Source organism: Gasterosteus aculeatus, chromosome 4, assembly GCF_964276395.1.
Source record: "Gasterosteus aculeatus chromosome 4, fGasAcu3.hap1.1, whole genome shotgun sequence".
In the NCBI taxonomy this organism is placed as follows: Eukaryota; Metazoa; Chordata; class Actinopteri; order Perciformes; family Gasterosteidae; genus Gasterosteus; species Gasterosteus aculeatus.
Window position 1 is genome coordinate 14,189,161 of NC_135691.1, and position 21,123 is coordinate 14,210,283.

Here is a 21,123-nt window from a genome sequence, read left to right on the forward strand (position 1 = left end):
AGTGCATTGCATTGTGGGACAATCATGTCTGCTTGCACAGTTTAAGACCACATTCATACATTTTGTGGTTTGAAATCTGTCATGAACAGTCAAACAAATAAACAGTACAATGCACAGAATGCAACTGGGACAAATCCCAGGCCTGTTTCTGCAGCTATCGCAAATTTCTCCACCAAAAATTACATTTTGATCTCATTATCTGTGCACTTCAGAATGAAACGATTTTGTGCGGAATGAGACGCGCATGAGCCAACTCAGAGACGCAAGTCTGGTGTACTGATTTAGCTATTCTTCATCATACCGTGTTTTAAAGAGAACAGGCTCTGTTGCTGAGAAAGGATAAATGCGGGAGAGATGTATGATGGGAGACGTCGGTTTGTCCTCTTATAAACAACCAGTTGGAGACGCTCGCGGCGGCTCGGATTCACGTATTCAAGTTGTTTCAGTAGCGTCAGCCGAAGCCAACGGTCATAATGAGCGAGAGAGCGTGTTGACCACATGGTGTGTGCTGCCTCCTCCATACAAAAAAGATACACCTTGCTGTTTGGCTGGTTAGGAATACAGGAATGGGCCAAAACGCATTAGCGCCTTTCATCCTTCCAGCCACTGACCTTCTTCTCTCTGCATGCAGGTGATTGCATGTTGATGCTGTTGTTGTTTAACATGTTGTTCTCTCACTCCATCCAGCTCTCTCGATCCCGTCTCTATCGCCCCCTGCTTCATCCCCTCTCGGTCTTCCACTTAAAGCTGCTTCTCTTCTTTGTTGACAGCTCCGCTCGGTTGAAAAAAAAAAGAAGTAGAATTACTGGGTAAAAAGGAAAGAGAGAGCAAATAACAGCTCTTAGAATGTTTGGATTGTGAAACCAGAACATTAGTACAAACCATAATGGTTGGCCCAGGGAGGCCAGCGGCTCTCCAGCACTTCACTAACACAAGCAATGATGTAACGCCAGCCATTTCACATACAGCATTCGCTTGTTGCACTCCTCAAAGTCTATTTATACCTTCATCGTCTACTCAAAATAAAGCAGCCTATGTTAGGCTGATGCCCTTTAAATAGCCTGTCTGTTTAAGATGAAGGAATTAGAATACAACCTTACGATGGTGATCATTTAATGTTGCTTAGTACCAGCAAAGTACAAAAAGATGCGAGTCCCAAGACTTATAAAAAGAAGAACACCGTGCTTGTTAGTAATGATGTCCTACACTCAGATACCCATAAAGTGAATTCATGGACGTAAAATACAGGTGACTCACTCAACTGGCAGGTACAACCTGCTGCGCTGTCCAGGATAGATACTTTTACTACTACAAAGGCGATGTCTGTGTGTGTGTGTGTGTCTGTGGTACCAACCAGGCCTCAGTGTATACTACGCTGCAGAACAAACAAGTCTGTCTGTGTTTGCAGTCTGTAATTAAAGCCGTATAAATGTGCACACGCATGCAGTAACCGCACACGTCATGGCCCACAGCGGCTGCTTCCCTCAGCCCTCAGCATGGGCCTGACAACAGCTGACCTAAACCAACTATGGCCAACGTCTCCACACAGACAAACATAAAAAACGTTAGCATTCAAAAAGCGGCACGGGCACGGGCCTACCGGCTGGTTTTGATGGGGCCAAATGTGCAGCGTGCAGTAAATGCTGCATAATAACATCTACGTCCGCCCTCTGCAGTCTTGCTTCAACAAACCTGGATTCAAAGTTTCACCGCGGGGAGATTTTTATTGTATTGGCTTATTCCAAGGTAGTCAGACCTCCCAATGGTTCCACCACCGCCACGACCATAAAAATAACCTAGACATGAGTAAAGACATGCATCGTGCCGAACCCCGAGGGTAGCGTTTTTTTTGGATTAAATAAAGGCAGCTCAAGGAGGACGGCTACCTGTGACAAGTGCACATTTGACCGTGATGAGCATTCACGTTCATTTTGTGGCCAAAGCAACACATCTCCTCAGGTAGTAGAATACTGTGCTCAGCTGTTACACGTGTAGATCTTTACCATCAACAAAATGTGCAATGTAAACTGTTTACACTATGGGATGTTTATAGCAAGTGGAAGAATGTAAGTGCTCACTTTTCGACTTGTATGTGTGTAAATAAAAAGCAGAGTGTGCATCTGTGCATGTCGGCACATGAACACGTCTGTGCGTTTCTCCGGGTCCGTGTGCACATGCATGTTCGCGATATACTCTTTACTAGTTTTTGACCAGATTTTGCCATCTGGTGGTGCAACTTAGGCAGCACTGATTTCAACATCACCCCTCAACAAGTGAGAAGCATCAACAAAAGCAGAAAAAATAAAGATTAACGGTGAGTTTTCATCGTTCAAATTCAGAAACACGCTCCAAAATAAAAACGAATGTATTCACTGTATAGACGCTGCAGGTGAGTCGCTTGGATGAACACCTGCTGCCGCAAAGCGTTAGCTGAGGGGTTGTTGAGAGGACTAAGAGGATGAATAGCTCTGCGTGTGTATGTGAGTGTGTACCCATGCATTCATGTACCTCCCTACATGTGTGTGCACCAGTCACCAGATCCCCAGCCAGTGATGTTCCAGAATATCCCACGCATTTCCCATGCTCACTCACACCAAGCAGTGAGTTCCACCCCACTCTCCCCTCTCTCTGTCTCGTTTTTACCCTGTCGCGACCTCTTCCACTCTCCTTTTCATTCACTCGCTTCAGTGGCCGCTGCTGCCATCATCGTCCCACTTTGTTTTCAGCTGATTATCAGGCTGACCTCATCTCTGGGGGAGGATAATTACCAAACGGGGACACCGTGTTTTAACGGTGATTTTGAGGTCAGCGACTCGCTCACGTTTGCAGGTCCTTCGTGCCCTCGACTGTGAAACTTGTGAATGTTCTTGCCCCCATTGCGCCCGCTTCTCCGTCTCCCGGGGGCCTACATCAGTCCATAGTGACATTGCTGTAGGAGTAATCACTGCCATTTCTCACTGTCTGAAGAGTTGGCAGGGCCCCTGTGCGCACTGCGTCTTGGAACATTGTGTCCACGCAGTGCTAGATGTTAAAGAGTGGTGATTGCGGAGAATGTGGCATGGTTTCGCAGTATGCCAGCCTATTAAGTTTAGCCATGCCAAAGCTATATTTGAGTTCCAAATGCTACGTTGAATTGCAAAGTAGAATGTACTTTACATTTTTTGGTGTGCAAACCAAATAAGTTGCCAAAGACAAGAATAAATTAAAAAAACACTACATCCTGCCCTCATAATCATCTAAGCCAAGTGGCCACGTGCAGGTCTCGGTGGGTCCTGGCTAGGGGGACGGCGTTGGAGCAGGTGGTCAGTGTTAGATAGGGAAGAGAGATGGGGGACCTTGAGCAAGCGGAGCCAGTTGCTGACAGGAGCTGTGCTAGTATTCCACTCACCTTGAGCATGGTAAACACTATCCTGGTGGAAGCAGCAGCACGAGGCGCGGGGGGGGAAGGGGGTCAAACAGCTCCTCGCTTCCCGGATGCGGATCACATGACTGGGCCAGTGTGGCACAGGGAGACTGCCTCAGCTGTGAAGGTAAAACACGAGAAGAAAAGAATGTCAGGGCACGACAGACTGGCTCCTACAAGTGAATAAATCGAGCAACAACAATAAATGCATAGTTCTTCTGCTTTATTTTCCTTAACAGCAACAAGAACAGCGACCAAACGCAGCTAACCCTCGGAGTTAACCATCGCATTTTAGCGCGGCTTTAATTAAATCAGAGAAATTGCATGGATCCACATCCCTGACTACCTTATTCATTCCCCACCAGCACCCATCGCCGCCCCGAAGTGTCAGATTGAAGGAGCAGCATTCAGGGAATGTAACTCATGTCGTACGTGCCTCGAGGTTGCCACAGAAATTAAGCACATAGGTGTAAAGAAATGCCAGTCAGCCTCTCCATGGCTGCTTCAGTCCGGCTCCTGGCAGAGCGCATGGCGAGGCCCAGCACCCAGGAATGCTGTGTCCATCTGTCAACACAGAGCTGCCTTCCCTGGCAGATGCCACAGAGAGGATTTTTGTAACCTGGCCCTGGGTGGATGTCATAACCCGTACAGTACAGCATAGAGCCATGGGGCTTTGGGAAGAGTATGTGCTAGCAAGGAGCTTGTGTGTGTGTGTGTGTGTGTGTGTGTGTGTGTGTGTGTGTGTGTGTGTGTGTGTGTGTGTGTGTGTGCGTGTGCTGTGAAGCTTCCTTTAAATGAAATGAGTTTCCCTTCAGGCTGATAAAAACGCTAAAGAATTTATTGAGGTGTCAACAAATATCCGCAATCTACTCAGCTCATCTCGCTGTCGTTCTTTCTTTTCCTTCAGCCTCTCCTCCCTCGCTCACATCTCGTCCCACCGCTGCTGCACTATTCCAGTGATATTTAGAATGAATGGTGTTCTCTATGCGGGGCCTGAATGTGTGTGGTGGAGTCGAGGGAGCACCACCTGAGTGATGATTCTGTCTGCCCATGTCTCTCTCCGTCCCTCTTTCTCCCCCACTCTCTCTCTCTCTCTCTCTCTCTCTCACACACACTCACACACACTCACTCAGAAGCACACGCACACACATGCACACACGCCTGACCTGCTGGGAACACAGGATCTGGCTGTATCTGGCCTCTGTGGCAGGGGCAATTAGAAAGGTCCAGACGGAGCACAAGCTCTCTTCTCATGCCGTCCCCATTAGAGAGGGAGAGACAGGCAGTGTGGAAAGACAGGAAGAGGACAAGCATGAACAAACTGTCCCTCTCTCTCTCTCTCTCAAACACACACCCTTCGGGGGTCATTGAATGGTGAGTTTTTACCCATTAAGGATGACGAGAATGACCTGGTGGCCTCCGTGTCAATATATATAAGGCTGACACTCTGTGTGGTTGTGTACGTATGTGTGTGTGTTTGTGTGTGTGTGTCCTGGGGCTCCCCAGTTGACAAGAGACGTGCACGGAGACCCGTGCTTTTTCCGCGTCACCTTTGTTTCCACATGAATTATCCATCATGGCCGAGGGTGGTAATCGAGCTGCTAAGGCAAGCCTTATTACAATGTTGGTCATTTAGCCTATTAGCGATGCTCTTACCTCATTCCTTGGTCAACTCAGATTGCATGGAAAACACAGTCAGCATGTTAAATGGGCTCAGGGAAGGTTGGGTGAGTTAAGGGCTATAAAGCGACGGCAGCTGATACAGCACATGTAGGCTCGCGGGGAGACGTTGTAAACCTCAGGCCACATAGTCGTTGGTGGGTCAGTGCACAACTCTGGTATGGTGAGCTCATGATCATGAAAACTAATATTTAAAGAGGGGACAAGTCAGGACATGGAGCTAAAGTGTATATTTGCAAATAGGCTGAGCATTAGGGAAAATTACACAGCTTCCAATGCACCAGGCACACATAGTTTAGACTTGGAAAAGATCAAATGAACAGATCTTTTAAACACTTTTAGGAGACCATGAGTAGGTTGGTCTCACCTGCTGTGAAAACAGACGTAAAATTGCAGGAATTTTCCGTCTTAAAAAAGAGGTGCAAATTGGGAAAAAACATCTGTTTTTAAACAAGCTGAATATGATGTAACTGTGTGATAAAATATTCAATGATGGTTCCTTATTTCAAAAGGACTTGTTGGGATTGCGCGATTCTTTTTTCATAGATTACTGTGTGATGCTGCCCACCTCTGGCCACTGTGTGCAATGGCATCACCCAACGTGCTGTGGCTCACATGGCACGATGAGAACAGCAGTGACCAGCTGTACTCGGGGTTCACGGGTTGAGCGGATCACCAGACATCACAAAAACATGATATGGAATAAAAATACTGCTGATTAATGCAATGGCTAGTTGTATAATGTTCGTAGTTCCTCTTGAGGGACTTTTTTAAATCGAAGGAAATAACATCTGAGTAATCTCCCACTGTTGTGGAGTCTTCAAGAGCTCTACAGCGGAGACTTTGAGCTCAATACAAACGCATTCAGTAATTCAGCATTTTAATGGAGAATATGGCCAAGGGAATTACCCACAGTTGATTGTAATGGCACGTAAAACAAGGGTTAACTTGACATTTGAGAACATTCATTTTTTTATAGTAAAAATGGAGACTAAATATCCTATATATATATATATAAAATAATGTCCTATTACTCAACTGTAATGTGTGCATCATTCAATGACTACGTAGTTAAGGTGTAGGGTCAGGATGGTCTGATATTGAATTAGAAATTCCAGTTTCCTCAGCCTCAACTGCATCGAACTTGAGCGCTGGATTTTCCCCTTCGAAATCCTGGTTTCATATCCAGTTTGCAATTGTTAACCGGGCACAACCTGTCCCTTAAAATCCATTTGTCGGCTCATGGCCTTCAAAACAGCAGTACCCTACCACTGACCCCAAACATCAGCTGTAGACAAAACTAAAACAGCCCCGGGGGAAACTAACATTACCTTGAACTCAGCACAAGACTGTGTGAAGTCTTGCCAGGCCTGTGAACATGACCTGGGGGGGTGCTTGTTAAAGCGTGGAGGGGTAGGCGGGCGGAGGAAGAGGATGGAGCAGAGATGAAGGGAATACTGCTCTCTCCATCGCAGACAAGACAAACGATGCACAGACAGATGGCACTCGACATCGCTGCCACATTCAGTTAGTTTCCAGTTACAACAAACCGACTCCGGATCAGCGGATGCTTAAGTCACGCAATAAATTAGCCCTGAGCCCAAAGCACTGAGTAATCTTTGCCACAACAAAACCTCCACAACAATTAATGAACAGCATGCGGCAAAGGATTAAGGCAACGCCTGGGTGTATTCTTTCAATGGCCACATGGTGGTGGTGGTGGTGTAACTCATGAGGGAGTGGTGGAGAGGACACAAGGCCAAGGGGTCAAACATACTGTACAAGTCATCGGCTAGTAAACCAGATCAGTCACGTCTAAATCACAGTCGGCCCATGATATTCTACCACAGCTACTAATAGCCATAGTGATGGAGACGTAGCGTGGGACCGCAGTTGCCAAGGTCGGGCCTTGGCAACTGCGGTCTCAGGCAAATTGGACAGTATCAACAATTAGCAGATACGTAAGGTAATAACGAGGCATACTGGGAAATAGAATATATAGAACAACAGGTGGTGATACGCTTCCATAGCGTATCAGGGTTACAGGCCGGCTGCGTCACACAAGAGCCCCCAGGTGTCACGATGTGACCATAAAGGGAATTATCTACGGCTAAAGGTTTATGTTTTATTTGAGGGTAGTGGACTTTAGGTTGAGTCAGTGTTTAGATTTATTTATTGTGTTTATCTTGTCATTTGTTTTGGTCAGGATGGAGCTGCTTGCATTGGGGTGAATTTGACATTTGACTGTTAACCTAGGATGTTATATCTTAACAGATACTATAAAGAAATGTATGTCTCACATTAGACATTCCCTTGAAAAATATTGATTTTCAAACTTTATTTGGAATATATGATCAGTCTGAATCATTGTATTGTGCCACAAGATAATTTACTGTACATTAAATGTGAAATAGCTGGATTTTCGATTCCCTTTCTAATAATATCATTTGGTTGGTTTGTGTTGTATGTTTTTTTTTTATAATTTAATGTCCTATTAGCAAAACAATGTAAGCATTGTATTAAGATTGTCTTCTACTTTTTGTCTGCAATTTTCCATTTGACTGCAAATGTTAATGTCTAAGATGTGAAAAATTGATCTGATGCAATTTTATAAATTATATCATCTACTATGTTCTATAAAAAAAGTTCCACAGATGCCTTCATTAGTTCCCTCGGGGGTCAAGAGAAAATATTTTGTCAAAAAGAATGCATCAGCATCTCACATCGTTAATTCAGGAAAACATTATATTTTTATTGTTTGAATGCTTTTTTTTTAGATGCAATATTACTCAATGTAAAGATTTTGAGACACTTTTACCTGATTTGGAAATTTTGGGATCTGTTCTCAGATTCGGTTTACCAGCACTTGAGATTACAAAATAATAAATAGTAGCACCTCTAATAAATGATGAGGTGACTGTAAAAAAATTAAGCCAATTCAACAACAATATGGGTAACCAACCTAAATAAAACATTTAGTATACTAATGCATCCACAATTCAACACAGCCACCCTTCAGTGACAATTCAGATTAGTTTATAATTTGATACCTTGATGAAACGTGCTGAATGCAATTGGATTGCATTTACAAAATTTGACATGTAGGCCACTGCAAACCACGGATGTTGTGAAAAGGGTCGCATACCGTTTTTTGTGGAGAAAGTGTGAAACCGCTTTGTCATTCTTAACCGGATTACACCCAACGAGCCAATGGAACTACATCCCCAAAAGGCCTCCAGGAACCAGAGAGAGGGAGAGGCCGTTTTAAAGATACATTTTGGAAGGTTCAGACAGCAGACACACATTGTAATTTTGGTCACACACACGCACACGCGGAGAGGCTCCAAGCTCCGACCCTCAAAATACCCACACGTTCGTGCAGCGGAAGTTTTTAAGCAACCTTATCTGAGGCTTTATCTGAGTTGGAGATGTGCTGCAGAAAGACAGGTCAAAGGGGAGCGCGGGGCTGCTGCGGGACGAAGCATTAGGGAAATGAAACACATGCCAGACCTGTCATGTTCAATTTACAGGTGACTGAATGGTTTATTCTCCGGTAGCACGCGGAGGACGCGATCAATCCGGTGCGTGATGTATCGTTCCACGTGATTCTTTCTTTTTTTTTCTTAATAAATTTCTTTTTTTTGTAACTAATGGTTAGAACACAATGACACTGTACAGTCAAACCACGCAAAGCCGTGGAAATCAATCACGGTGGACACGTTTTCCTCATGTCTTTGCCCTCTCCCCCCTTCTCCCCCCCGCGCGTTTACTTTATTTCGCCAATTATTACGGCAAGAGCCGGGCCAGTGTTGACTCTCGCTGCGCCTGAGAAAGATTGTCCAGCCATTCATCAGCTCTCCGGGCGCACAAATAGTCTTTAAAACTATAAACACCATCGCTGGGTTGGAGACAGGGGGACCCATTTACCTCGCGGCTGTGCTAAACGCTGTAGATAAAACAAACGATAATACTGTCTGTCTCCTGTGACCGTCTCCACACGCATTAATAGCAGCTTTAGTGCCAACCGTGCGGAGGGAAACGCGTGTATAGATTATGCGTCATTGCGCACAGCTGGCGCCATTATGTGCGGCGAATTGAATTGTCCTTACTGTACTGATCCATATTTTGTTAAATGTTATTTGACACCATCTCATTTAATTAAGGAAGAACGCACGGATGCACGGAGGCTCGTTCAGTAGAATTTAATTTGGAATTCAACAAGAAGTTTGAGAAATTGACGGAATGAAAATACAATTGGGCTGTTTTATCGGTCACAACGCGGGTGACATATACGACACATCTTTAGGGCCTGCAGCGTGGGTGGGAGTGTGCGCGCAGGTTTGTTGTCATCTGTTATCACGTCCTGATAACGCCGACAGTGGCTCCAGAATCTGTCGGAGGCAGACAGCAGAGTGTGTCGCTCATGGTTTCAGGTTCCGTGTTCCAGGGACCCCAAACCCGTCGTCTGCGTCCCCCTCTTTCTTGGCGCTCGTCTGCTCCGTTTCCCCTCGGATGACGGACGGGCCGACACCCCAAACACACGCACGCGCTCGATCAGTCTCATCAGACACATACAAAGCTTTTCAGGATTTACCCCCAGGAAGCCAAATGATGACCCGTTTAACTGGAGATCGTTGATATTCACGCGTCGTATTGCGCGTAATGACTGTGAAACTAAAAAGGTATATCCATCTCAAAAAGTTACCAAGTTTGACTCTATTTATGACGTTTTTAAAACAAGTCTACCCCCAAACAATGGCCACATTTCCCTCAGGATCAAGCAAATGACTGATTTGGTGAATGCGTAATCATTTGCTTTGTAAATCGAACAGCTGGGCTGATGTGGTACATGTGCAGTTTTTTAACACATGTATATGCACCAGACATCCCTTTACGTCACGGAATGGGAGTACCAGTGGCTCCATACAGAGGGCCCCACCGGCTAAGCCCTCCCTCCCTCCCTCGCTGCGTCACCGGGAGGAGAGGGAGGACAAGACAAAGTTTGGAGACAGAGTTGACACTCAAAATGCACACTTCACTCAAGATCAGTCTGCTCTACCAAACTCATACTTAAATCCAGTAAATAGTGCCAGGAAGGAGAGGGAGTTTGTTGACGTCTTCTTTGTCGCGCCCTTATGACAGGTTAATAGATTTTTTTTTCTTTAGTTCTTGGCAATGTTTCCCAGCCCCAACAGCACGTCCACTCCCTTCTCTGTAAAGGATATATTAAACCTGGAGCAGGGTCATGACGTTTCGGTGTCTTGTCTGGACGTTTCTTCTCGCATGGACTGCTGCACCGTGCCGACCTCCTCCTCTTCCTCCTCCTCCTCCTCCTCTTCTTGCATGCTTGCCCGGCTGAAGCAGGAGCCTCTCCGGAACATGTCGTCCGCCGCCGCCTCGCTGTTCGGAGAAGACCTTTACGAGTCCAGGGGCGGCAGAGGCGATGCGCTCAACTTTGCCACGGCCGTTTATGGGAAATCCCTCTTGGAAATGGATATAGTGAAGGATGGAGAATCAGACGCCTTTGAGGCGAGACGTAGAAAAGGTGAGTTGGGAGTGGTGGCGCTGTTGGAGGGGACACAATTTGCTCTCGCAGGCCTGTTTCGAGAAATGAGGCCCGCAGGCTCGTGTCCTTTTGATTTGCGCAAAAACGCGCCAGATGTTCCCAAAACAAATCATTTAATGCAATACGAAGACACTCGTGTAGTTCGATGCAGACTTTGAAAGTGGACTATTCTAATTTAGACAAATATAAGTTGAGCCGGGTTAGATTTTTCTCATCACACTGAATGCAAAATGGGTGACCAAAGGGACTGAAATACTAACACGAATTGCTTAAAAACACCATAATAAGTTACGGCATATAATTTAAATTACTTTCTTATTGTTTATTATTGTTTTTGGTCACTAAACATAGCTCTAGGCCTGAATTAAATTAAATATCCAACCAGCCCCTTTGTTAACAAGTCACTTTTGCAGATGAAATATGTACATTTTCCATCTTTTCTTTCCGTCTGGTGCGACCAGAGTTCAGTTCTGCGAACGGGCCCGGGGACATCAAACCCGACGACCCGGATCGAGCCAAACCCCGGAGACGCAGGAAGCCGCGCGTCCTTTTTTCGCAGGCCCAGGTGTACGAGCTGGAGCGCCGCTTCAAGCAGCAGAGATACCTGTCCGCCCCGGAGAGAGACCACCTGGCCGGCGCGCTCAAACTCACCCCGACCCAGGTGAAGATCTGGTTCCAGAACAGGAGGTACAAGTGCAAGCGGCAGAGGCAGGACCAGAGCCTGGAGATGGCGTCGGTGCCGCCGCCCAGGAGGGTGTCGGTGCCGGTGCTGGTGCGGGATGGGAAGCCTTGTCTGGCGGCGGATGCAGCTACCTACAACCCCTCGTACAGCATGGGTCACATCAGCCATTTCTCTTATAACAACTATCCGGCATTCAGTAACTACACCGGTCCCAGCTGCAACACAAACTATGCGTGCAGTTATCCCGCAGGCACGATGCAAACGATGCAAGGATCCTCCAGCAACGGGAATTACATGAACTTTGGGGTGGGGGACCTGAATAATGTCCAGAACACATTCTCCTCCGGTAATGGGGTGTCTTCGTTACATAGCATTAGGACATGGTAAACCGTTGGTTATTTACGACGGCATGTATTTCTTTCAAGGTGTGGAAAAGTTTGTGTAACTGATTATATTTAATTACTTAGTTTGGCTAGTTTTCTGTGTTTTTTCAGCACCATTCTAAATAGTCTACATTTTTATTTATTTAATTTGCATTAGCAAAAAAAAAAAGAGAAATGGTTATATTGTCCATTTTAAAGATAATTACGTTTTTTATTTAATTAATTCTTGATTTTCTTCACTCAATGTCAATATACTTTGCCTTTAAATATTAGACAATTTGCAGGGGGCTATAATGAAAAGAAAAAGATTGTACTTGTATTGTTAAGACAAAAAAAATGTTCATTTTTATAAGGCTATTATTAACAACAATCATTTTATTATTATTTGTCAATATTGCTGACATCTAACTATTTAATACTAATGCTTTGTTATTTAACATAGTAATTTCCTCTCACTTTCAATTCCTAAATATTGAAAAAATATGATAAAAGTAAGTCATAGTGAACTCTGGTCGCATAATGGTTGAACTGGACCATAAAATCTGTCAGCTCCCATGTGGTTTGTGTCCGGTTAAAATGTTCAAGTGGCTATTAGGAAGCTTCCTTCAATATGCTTAAACAAGGTTAAAAGGTTGTAAAAGGTTTACACTTTTAACGACCCGCTGTCAGCCACGTGTACACTACACGCATGTTTAAAGATGTCTACCGCCATGACCTTGGCCTGTATTAAATGTTATTTCATCAGGCTCTGCTGAGGAAATGCTGTTTTTTAATTTAGTGAACCAAACATTTTCAGTTTTTTTCATTTGCTGCGTTTTGTGTACAAGGATTTCATACCAAATCTGCCAAAAGCCATCCTGAAAATCAGCGTCGTTTTCTCTGTATTTGTAAATGTGATTAATCTATTTTTTGGAAAGTACACTTGGTTATTAAAAAAAGACTTGTCTTGAAGAAAAAACAATCTGCCTTGCTAAATCCTTACAGTGTTGTATTTACGAATTGACCAAGCAGTGCTAACAGAGACAAAGTACCGAGTATTTCAATAACAGTCAGATAATTAACTTAACAAACAACTTTAGAAGTGGAAACTTCTTCATGGATGCAGTCAGATTCCGCCGGGTTGTTTATGGCATCAGTGTGATGCAGTTTACGCTTCACTGAGTCCTCTTGTGCAGACAAACCCAAACACTTGATTGATACTATCACAGTGCTAAATGCAAGAATAGTCCAATTTGCTTGACACAGAGCCAGGAGGTGTTTAAGTGTGCCGTTATATGAACGGGCTGCAGCTCTGCTGCCGGCACTTTACACTCGTAAGAGACGCTCATCTCTCAGGTCCCTCCGCACAAGCTCGGCTGTCCCAAATCATTTTTAACCGTACACCATCAGAGACACATCAAGCCGGAAGACTATATGTTTATTGATGACCAATACCGACAACAGTGGCATAGATCGAATAAAGTGGCAATGCCAGCCAATTGCAGAGAGGGTTGCAAGGTCATGTATGCAGCTCCTCTGGCCTCCCTCTCCTGCGAGGTGTTGAAAAGGCAATGTCAGATAACAGCGCCACACAAACCTAAAAATATCCCCCCTCACCCTCCACCCACGGTGGAAAGGGAGAGGGAAACGGGCCGGAATAATCTGCTTTTCCGGGTCTTATCTGAAGAAAGGCAGGGATGCATGCTGCTCTATCTCTGCCAGCGGGATGAACACGGAGGCTTTTCTGAGCTTTTCTGCTGTGCTGCAGAGCTAACGCGGGCAAAGATGGAGGGCAGCATGAGCACCATTTTCTTTATTGGTGTCACGCTAAATGAATAAAACGTGTAGAATGTGAAGTGCACATGTACAAAAACAAATGGAGGAATAAATAAGAGAGGCAATGCTTTTCAAACCCTAATATTTTTCCTACAACATATGTCCTTAACATCTAACCGTAATGTGCATTAATAGTAATTATTGTAGTATTGTATAGCACAATAACGGTGCTAGAATGACATGCAGGCCAATAAATACACATTAATCTGAAATGAACTTTGTTTGGTTATCATCGGATTCCACTAAAATTCTGTTTATATTATTCTTAGACATTTTCATGAGATGAGACAGTATTTAAGGTGAATGATATTCTGTTATATACACACTATATTTGTATATTAGGGCTGTCAAAGTTAACACGTTAATGTATGAGATTATCGTGGCCGAGATGAATGCGAGACCTCTGCGTGCTGCAGTCAGTTAGATCGGAGAGGCCGAGACAGTTGTTAAAGTTAGAGAGAGCCTTTTGCATTGGAAGCAAAACAAACGGAGGCGCAACATACAGCGGAGAACTGCAGAGGAATTCCTCCACGTGTCAAACAGAAGGGGGATGATGGCAAACGGGCCACTTTTGGACTGATGGTCCGTAGTGCTCCACTGCTTCTATCTCGACATCTACCCTGCACACAGTCTGCAGAGGACCACTGTGTCCCTAAAAGACGTGGTTTGGGAAAACGTCCTGGCTAAACGTGGGGAGATTGTTGACACTTCACACAGCCGTCAAATGATGGAGAGTTGAGAGCACAGCAAAGAGCACGAGGACAGCGGGAAGAGTCGCTAGTTCAACATGTTGCACCTCCAAGATGATCGCATGTCACTTTCTAAATTGATTACTCGTTACTCTTTAAGAAAAATACCATTTTAAACACACACTCACACCCTGTCTTTGATACAAGACTATGTATGGAAACAAAACTGTATTGGACACCTTCCACAGGAATATAAAAAATAAATGATCATTATGGGTTCACAACTGACTTAATTGCAAACAATGCGAGCAACACTGTCACACTAAAGATGGATACACAATATGGATATCAAACACAGAAATTAATTATTCCCTTTGTCTGTTGAAGCAAAACCATCTCAACAAATGAAACACTGCAGGGAACCGTTCATCTTGCCCCTTAGTGGAGAATATTTCCTCCTCGGCAGCGTCAAAGTTTGGCAGACTGAGCCGTCCGCATTCCACCCGGCAGACACTGGTGATGTGTGTGAAATACGACACGCAGGAGTAAAGGTTGTTTAAATCCTTTGCGCTGAACATGGAAAGGTTGGTGTTTTCATGATGGGAGAGCTCCTCAGAAAAGGTACCTGGTCTATAGGAAGGGGAACAGTCTCTTCTTGAGGATGTAGAGGACGGTGGCGAGGAAGAGGGCGAGTGCCAGGAAGATGAGCAGTTTATCAGTGAGCTCTCTGCGGTTGTACTTGGTGATGAGCTTCCTCCCGTGCTGGATGGTCCCCGTCATGGCCTTAAACTCCTCGTTGGTCTCTTGGATTGTCCTTGAGGAGGTCGCTGCAAAGAGGAGTTTCATATAAATGGGTAGATATTTTAGATGGTGTGGTTTAACATTGAATCGGTAAATCCATGCATTTGAAGCCAGTGGCCTATAGGGTTTTTGTCCATGACAGGCAACACATTCACACAGTACCAATGACTTATATATCTAAATGAGTTCATGATGTACAAGATAACAAGATTATAAGGGATTTTACCGACATAATGTCAGCAACACGGTATTTTCTTCACCAACCTAGTGACGTCATGGTCTCCTCGCTCTGTTCAACCCGCTGCGCCATCATACGGCTGATGCTCATAAGATTCTCTGTAATGTCGCTGGTTGTCTGTGCCAGGCCCTCTTTGGTCGTCTTCCTGAGAACAAAGAAGAAAATACCACATTAGAAGCTCTGGAACTTAATTCATATATTCTGTAAAAATGGCTAGGATGTAAAAACAACTTTGTATTCAAGAAATAAAACATTAATTGTTGCTTGAAAATACTTAAATTATGAAATTATGCATCAGCATCAGCTTACCTCTGTCTCACACCACCGCCGGCTCCGTAAAGAAGTGCCTGCTTCTCCACATTGTCTAGAGACAGTTTGCTGGCCAGGTTGGCTTTCCTCCACCCGGTCTGGTTACTGCAGGAACAGACATGACCAATATGTGTGAATATTTTCATGAAGTAGACATTATGCAAGTTTATAGGCAAGTTGCAAATGCTTTTATCCCACCAGTCTGGCAGCATTATCAACTGAGAAATTTGACAACAGTTCACATTTATACAAGTCAGACAACTAGTTGAATATATTACCTCAGCATCTGTTTCCTGTGTCCCTCCACCTGACTCATCAGAGCTTGCTTCTCTGACTCTTTGTCCTGCTCCATAGCAATCTGCTCAAAATCCTGTCAAAGAGGCACAAATATTCTCTCAGCCTTGGACCACAGCCGGGGTAAAGTGAACGCACGGCCCATTGAAGCGTTCTGTCGTGTTAGCACGGTTCTTACCTGAATCCGCAACCTGAGCTTGTGGAAACTCTTTTTCACATCTGCGTTCAGTTCCGTCAGCTTGTTTTTAGGGCCTTTGTACTCAGTAATGTCCTGGTGAAGTCATCAAAACAAGAATAAGAAAGAAACGTGCACGCGTGCTTTTGTCAGTGTAAGATGAAGATAGCGGGATCAACATCCTGCTTATTGAGAACTGCAAAGACTGTGAGCTGCCACTGAGACTCGGCAGACAGGCTTCAGGCTGTTAGGTGTGAATAATCTTTAAACTTGTGATACACAATGAGCCAAGAAAATAAGGAAGTCTAGGCCTGCAATGATCATTTGCCTTATGAATTAATTGCAATTCCCACCGTTTAAAAAGCCATTGAATCAAATTGTAAATGAATCGTACCGATTATGAAAAGAAAAAAAAGTTTCATTTTTGAATAAATCAACAAAAGCATCAGTGCAAAGTATAATATAAAAAATATGATATAAAGCTAAATAAAAAGATAATAACCGAGTGGGAAAAGTCTAATCAAAATAGGGGAGGATTAGTCTTACGTAACATGAATTATTGCACTTCGATCCTACTGGAAATCGGACTGAATATGAATCATTTCTTACCGACAACGAATTAACGTTTACTTTAAATTTGCGACACTTAAAAGTGGTCCAGTTTCATTCTTATTTTACTGGCTGTTTTGCACAATTCATTTCTCAGGTTGCGCATTGTGCATTTTAAAGAAACGCTCGCGCTGTCGGTCCACCGGTTGCCTGCAGCTGGAATCGATAAGTTAGCATGAATGCTATCAGACAACTACTCCATTCCTTTGAATGACAAGCTCAAGAAACAGCGCGTCATGACGCGGCGCAAATGAATCTTACCAAATAAATACTCGCACCTGGATGAGAGCTTTGATTTCGATGTCATATTTCAGTATTTCTTGTTCACATATTCGGACGTGAACGTCTGAGGACGCCATGTTGCCAACGTCGTCGGTTTCAGACTACGGGAAGCAGGGCGGCCCATGCGAACGTTGCCGTACACACCGGGCTGCTAGTGTGTGGTACTATAAAATCAACCAGACTATTCAAAATAATGTCCTCTATATGAACAATACATACTTACATTTATTTGATATGCAGTTGGAAATACATGTACTGAAGTGAGACATTTAGTCTTTTGTGTTTACAGACCCTGAACATATATTCCTATTTAATTACATTTTATCTAAAAACAAAATGCATTCATCTTTATATGTCACAATCATTAAATAATATCTACAATATTACGGACGAGGAAATTTAAGTAAAACGGTAAAAGTCCTGAGGTCTGAGACACAAGTGACAAATGTATTGACCAATAGAGTTGATTATTGGTTTATTATTAACAACTTTTGAACATATTACATCCATCACTATCATTGAGACAAAATGACAACACATCAAACACACATCATGAGGCAAAGGCACACTTATTAGCAGCAGCAATAAACACAATATACATAACATAAAAACCAAACAACAAGTGAAGGATGTTTTAATTTAAGTCAAGCACATTCAATGAGATATTTCACGAGTCCTTTGGAAAAGTTTTGTTTTTTGTACAAGGCACCAGTGTGGGCGTCACTCAGTAATCACACAGGGGTCGGAGTTTAAGGCGATTCAGAAGGAATGATCCCTGCATGAAATAAGAAGAAAGTATCTATTGGTATTCATCCGTATCAGGATCTTCCCTGCTGGCAGACACTACAGTAAACAGAGTTTTAGAAAAACCAACACTAAGCGTACATTATGCAAAGGTCGAAGGACAGGGGTCCGTACATAATACACAGGTATATTCATTGTCTATACATAGCTCTATGAGCACATCATCAAATGCAAGTTCCAATACGTTCTCCTTTCTGAGGAAGAAGGAGGACGTTTACCTGCATGGTCAGAAGTCCTGGAAGGGTAAATTACTCCCAGTGGTAGTTCAGGTACCAGATGGTTTCATTGGACAGGGTGGGTCCAAAAAGTGGGTTCAACTGGGCCAGAATTGCTATCAACCAGCTGATGGACAGATATTACGAGAACTTGGGTCAATACAAGTCTGCAACAGAACTGTTGAATTGTAAAAAAAATAATATTTAAAGCTTCTTTTGGTGGATCATTTCATAAAATAAATATTTAATTCTAAATATAGTCCCACATTTTCAACATAAAACTGAGGGTAACTTCACTCCGCTCCAACTCTACTTTGACCCTACTAGGCTTCTTTTTCTTTTTCCCATCTGACAAGTTACAACCGTGAGTATAAATAACTTAAATAACAGAAACATTATATGGACACATAACATCAGTAACTCCATTATCACTTTGTTTTAAAACAACAATAATAACACACAATAGATGTGTGCACTCTATTATTCATGACCGTCATTCGTAATGTTGCAAACAAAAAGTCAACATATTTTACAGTCCAAATAATTCAATAAGCCAAAGAAAAGAAGCCTTTACATTTAAAAAGGTTAGTCACTTCTGCTTTAGACAAAAGAAAATCACTTAAATGATCAATTCAAGTGATTATCAAAATAAATAATCAATGGATTGATCATAATAATTTGAGATATTAATATTATTGACCTGATTCTTCGTGGCCCTCCGCACTTCTTAAATATAAGTTATTAGTGAAGTTGTGACATGAATTAAAACAGAAAGCACCGCAACAGTGTTAGAGACATTTTCAAGGATGATACTACTTACAATAGGTAGCAGCAAACCGCAGTCAACACCAGCATTGTGACAATCACTCTGCAGGAACAGGAGACACATTTGTAAAGTGTTAAAACTAAAATCTAGTGACTTAGTCGGTTTAAAATACATCGGAGGCTTCTTGATCTCGTGATGCGAGTCATACGGGCGAATAAGGGAAGTGTCATTCGGCACACTTTCCAGAGATGGGGGTAACGTTACGTTTACTCTTATTTATTATATCTACATGTGTCGGAATAGACCATATAGATGCATAGTAGCCAGATGTTAGTAACCCCCATCGCTACTTTTGCGGTGGTGCTGCTACTTGTTTCAACCCAAAGTCACGGGACAACGTGACGTTAGCATCACAGAACTTCACTGGGCTAAGGTTAGCTCGCGGCAGAGAAGCTAACGAACTCACCCTTTGTTAGGTCCTTTGGGGATAAACCAGGGCACCACCGCTCCAACAATGCCCCAAAACAGAGTCATCACGGACATGGCTATCACAAAACCCAGGTCCGCCATGGTGGTGGTGTTTTCTTTGACACCAAGAGGGTCTCAGGAGAGCAAACTTTGGGCTTGAGAGGACTTCGGTGGAGTTACTTCAGCGGCGGACGCGTCACGTGACCATCAGTCATCGAGGCAGGAAGTGGATGGTTGATGATTCACACGGCGCACTAAAGTAGTAAAGTTATTATATATTGCGTTCAGTTACACGAGTATTTCAATTTAAGTGTACTTTTTCCCGTTTGAGAAGTAGCAGAAGCTACTGCAAGATGTGTTGCTGAGAAACTTGCTGTCACGGTATTTATTACATATCGGAGTTTGGGAATGTTTCCGTCTGTGGTAAAAAAGTGCCACCTACAGTTGATTTTATAGAATTACAAGAATAGTAAATAGTAACATACAAGCAAAATCCCAATGCTTTTACATTGTTGAAAAGGGGGATAATATAACCTTTCCCTCTAAACTGTTGAACAGGGAAACCAAGTTTGAAAGGAAAACATTCCAACTCATAAATATCACCATGAAATCACCAAGCTGATTGATTACATTAAGACGTTTTACCTTTTGTCTTAAATGTTTGAATTGGAGTACAAACGGACACCAAGTTCTGAAGACGTGGAGATTTCTGCCTCAATTTCAAGCAAATATAAAAGCCAACATATACCAAATATGCTACCAAGTCTGTAGACAATATAGTGCAGAAAAAGGAACCTCCAAATGTGTATGTTGAAAATTTGCCATCCACTGATCTGAAAGACGTGTCACAGCAGCAAAATAGCTCAAAATGAATCAGAGCCTGTTAAGGCTGGCGCATGCTTCTGCGTTTGCGTCGTTGCGTCGACGCACTCGTTTCAATTCATGGTTCTGCGTGTGTTGCAGGCAATTCACCTCCAGAACAACAGGCGGAGTGACGTGTTTTTGTTGAAGACGACCTAGAGAGTCACGTCTATTTGTTTGTTTATTTATCATAGACTTTATTGCCCCGTGCAGCGCCACTGCTGCTTTTCATCGCGGACACATTTGTCCCGTATTTTCCTCCACAACGTTGTGCACCTCTCGACCGGCAAACCGGCGTTTGCAGTTAGCGAACCAATCGTCGGCTCGACACACGGAAGGACGCAAGGTGGTGTGAAAAGCGACGCAGACGCAAGGGGGTCTTGCGTCTGCGTCGCTCGGCCTCCCGCAGCGCACAAGGCTGCGATTGGTCCCCTAACTACATCCTTTACGGAGTCTCACATTTCCGCTTTCATAGATTCCGCCATTATTAAAACGAAGAATGTTTACGATAGAACAGAGTCAAGAACTTTTGTCGCAAGAAGTAGTATGACCGCTTATACAAGCCGTCATTGGCGGACTATAAGGACGCGCGGATGGCCTCTGATTCATGGAGGGAGATCTCTGCAAACGTTTGCCGGTCGAGAGGTGCACAAAGTTGTGGAGGAAAACACGGGACAAATGTGTCGATGCACGGGGCAATAAGGTCTACGATAAACAAATCAACGACTTCCACACACAAAGACGTGACTCTAGGTCGTCTTCAACAAAAACACGTTACTCCACCTGTTGTTCTGGCGGTGAATTGCTCTGCAACACACGCAAGACTTTTTAAACCATGAAACCACACCTCGAAAGTTAAGGTAATACATTCAGCTTTCTAAATTAAGAGCAAACTTCTGCCATCCTTTTCCTACACCCAAAGCGAGTGAGACTCACGTGATCACTGGATTAAAGGAAGTACAGTGTGGGGTTGGTGGGCTTCGTACCTGGCGTTGATAAGGATCAATTCGTCGTATCAGGCGATGCAGACAATAATCTTAGGTTTAAAAAGTCTTTCAAACGGTGTTCACATTTAATGTGAAC

General features: G+C 43.7%; 3 protein-coding genes across 4 annotated transcripts; 1 reads left to right on the plus strand and 2 right to left on the minus strand.

Annotated features, from left to right (window-relative positions):
- Nucleotides 1-10,099: 10,099 nt before the first annotated feature.
- On the plus strand, nucleotides 10,100-12,675 carry nkx2.5 (NK2 homeobox 5). Its single transcript, XM_040173885.2, has 2 exons — nucleotides 10,100-10,628; nucleotides 11,111-12,675. The coding sequence occupies exons 1-2, from the start codon at nucleotides 10,259-10,261 to the stop codon at nucleotides 11,716-11,718; spliced, it is 978 nt and encodes a 325-aa protein (XP_040029819.1). The 5' UTR covers nucleotides 10,100-10,258; the 3' UTR covers nucleotides 11,719-12,675.
- Nucleotides 12,676-13,115: 440 nt separating this feature from the next.
- On the minus strand, nucleotides 13,116-17,088 carry LOC120817553 (vesicle transport protein SEC20). Its single transcript, XM_040173902.2, has 6 exons — nucleotides 16,923-17,088; nucleotides 16,039-16,131; nucleotides 15,845-15,936; nucleotides 15,567-15,671; nucleotides 15,284-15,402; nucleotides 13,116-15,045 (listed from the first exon to the last, which is right to left on the minus strand). The coding sequence occupies exons 1-6, from the start codon at nucleotides 17,001-17,003 to the stop codon at nucleotides 14,849-14,851; spliced, it is 687 nt and encodes a 228-aa protein (XP_040029836.1). The 5' UTR covers nucleotides 17,004-17,088; the 3' UTR covers nucleotides 13,116-14,848.
- Nucleotides 17,089-17,386: 298 nt separating this feature from the next.
- Nucleotides 17,387-20,121, minus strand: atp6v0e1 (ATPase H+ transporting V0 subunit e1). 2 transcript variants are annotated; one of them, XM_078102343.1, is made up of 5 exons: nucleotides 19,825-20,121; nucleotides 19,178-19,433; nucleotides 18,766-18,813; nucleotides 17,949-18,072; nucleotides 17,387-17,701 (listed from the first exon to the last, which is right to left on the minus strand). In XM_078102343.1, the coding sequence occupies exons 2-4, from the start codon at nucleotides 19,279-19,281 to the stop codon at nucleotides 17,979-17,981; spliced, it is 246 nt and encodes an 81-aa protein (XP_077958469.1). In that variant the 5' UTR covers nucleotides 19,282-19,433; nucleotides 19,825-20,121; the 3' UTR covers nucleotides 17,387-17,701; nucleotides 17,949-17,978. The 2 variants fall into 2 exon arrangements, with proteins under 2 accessions (XP_077958469.1, XP_040029849.1); XM_040173915.2 differs by lacking the exon at nucleotides 19,825-20,121 and having other exon boundaries at nucleotides 19,178-19,710.
- Nucleotides 20,122-21,123: the final 1,002 nt, after the last annotated feature.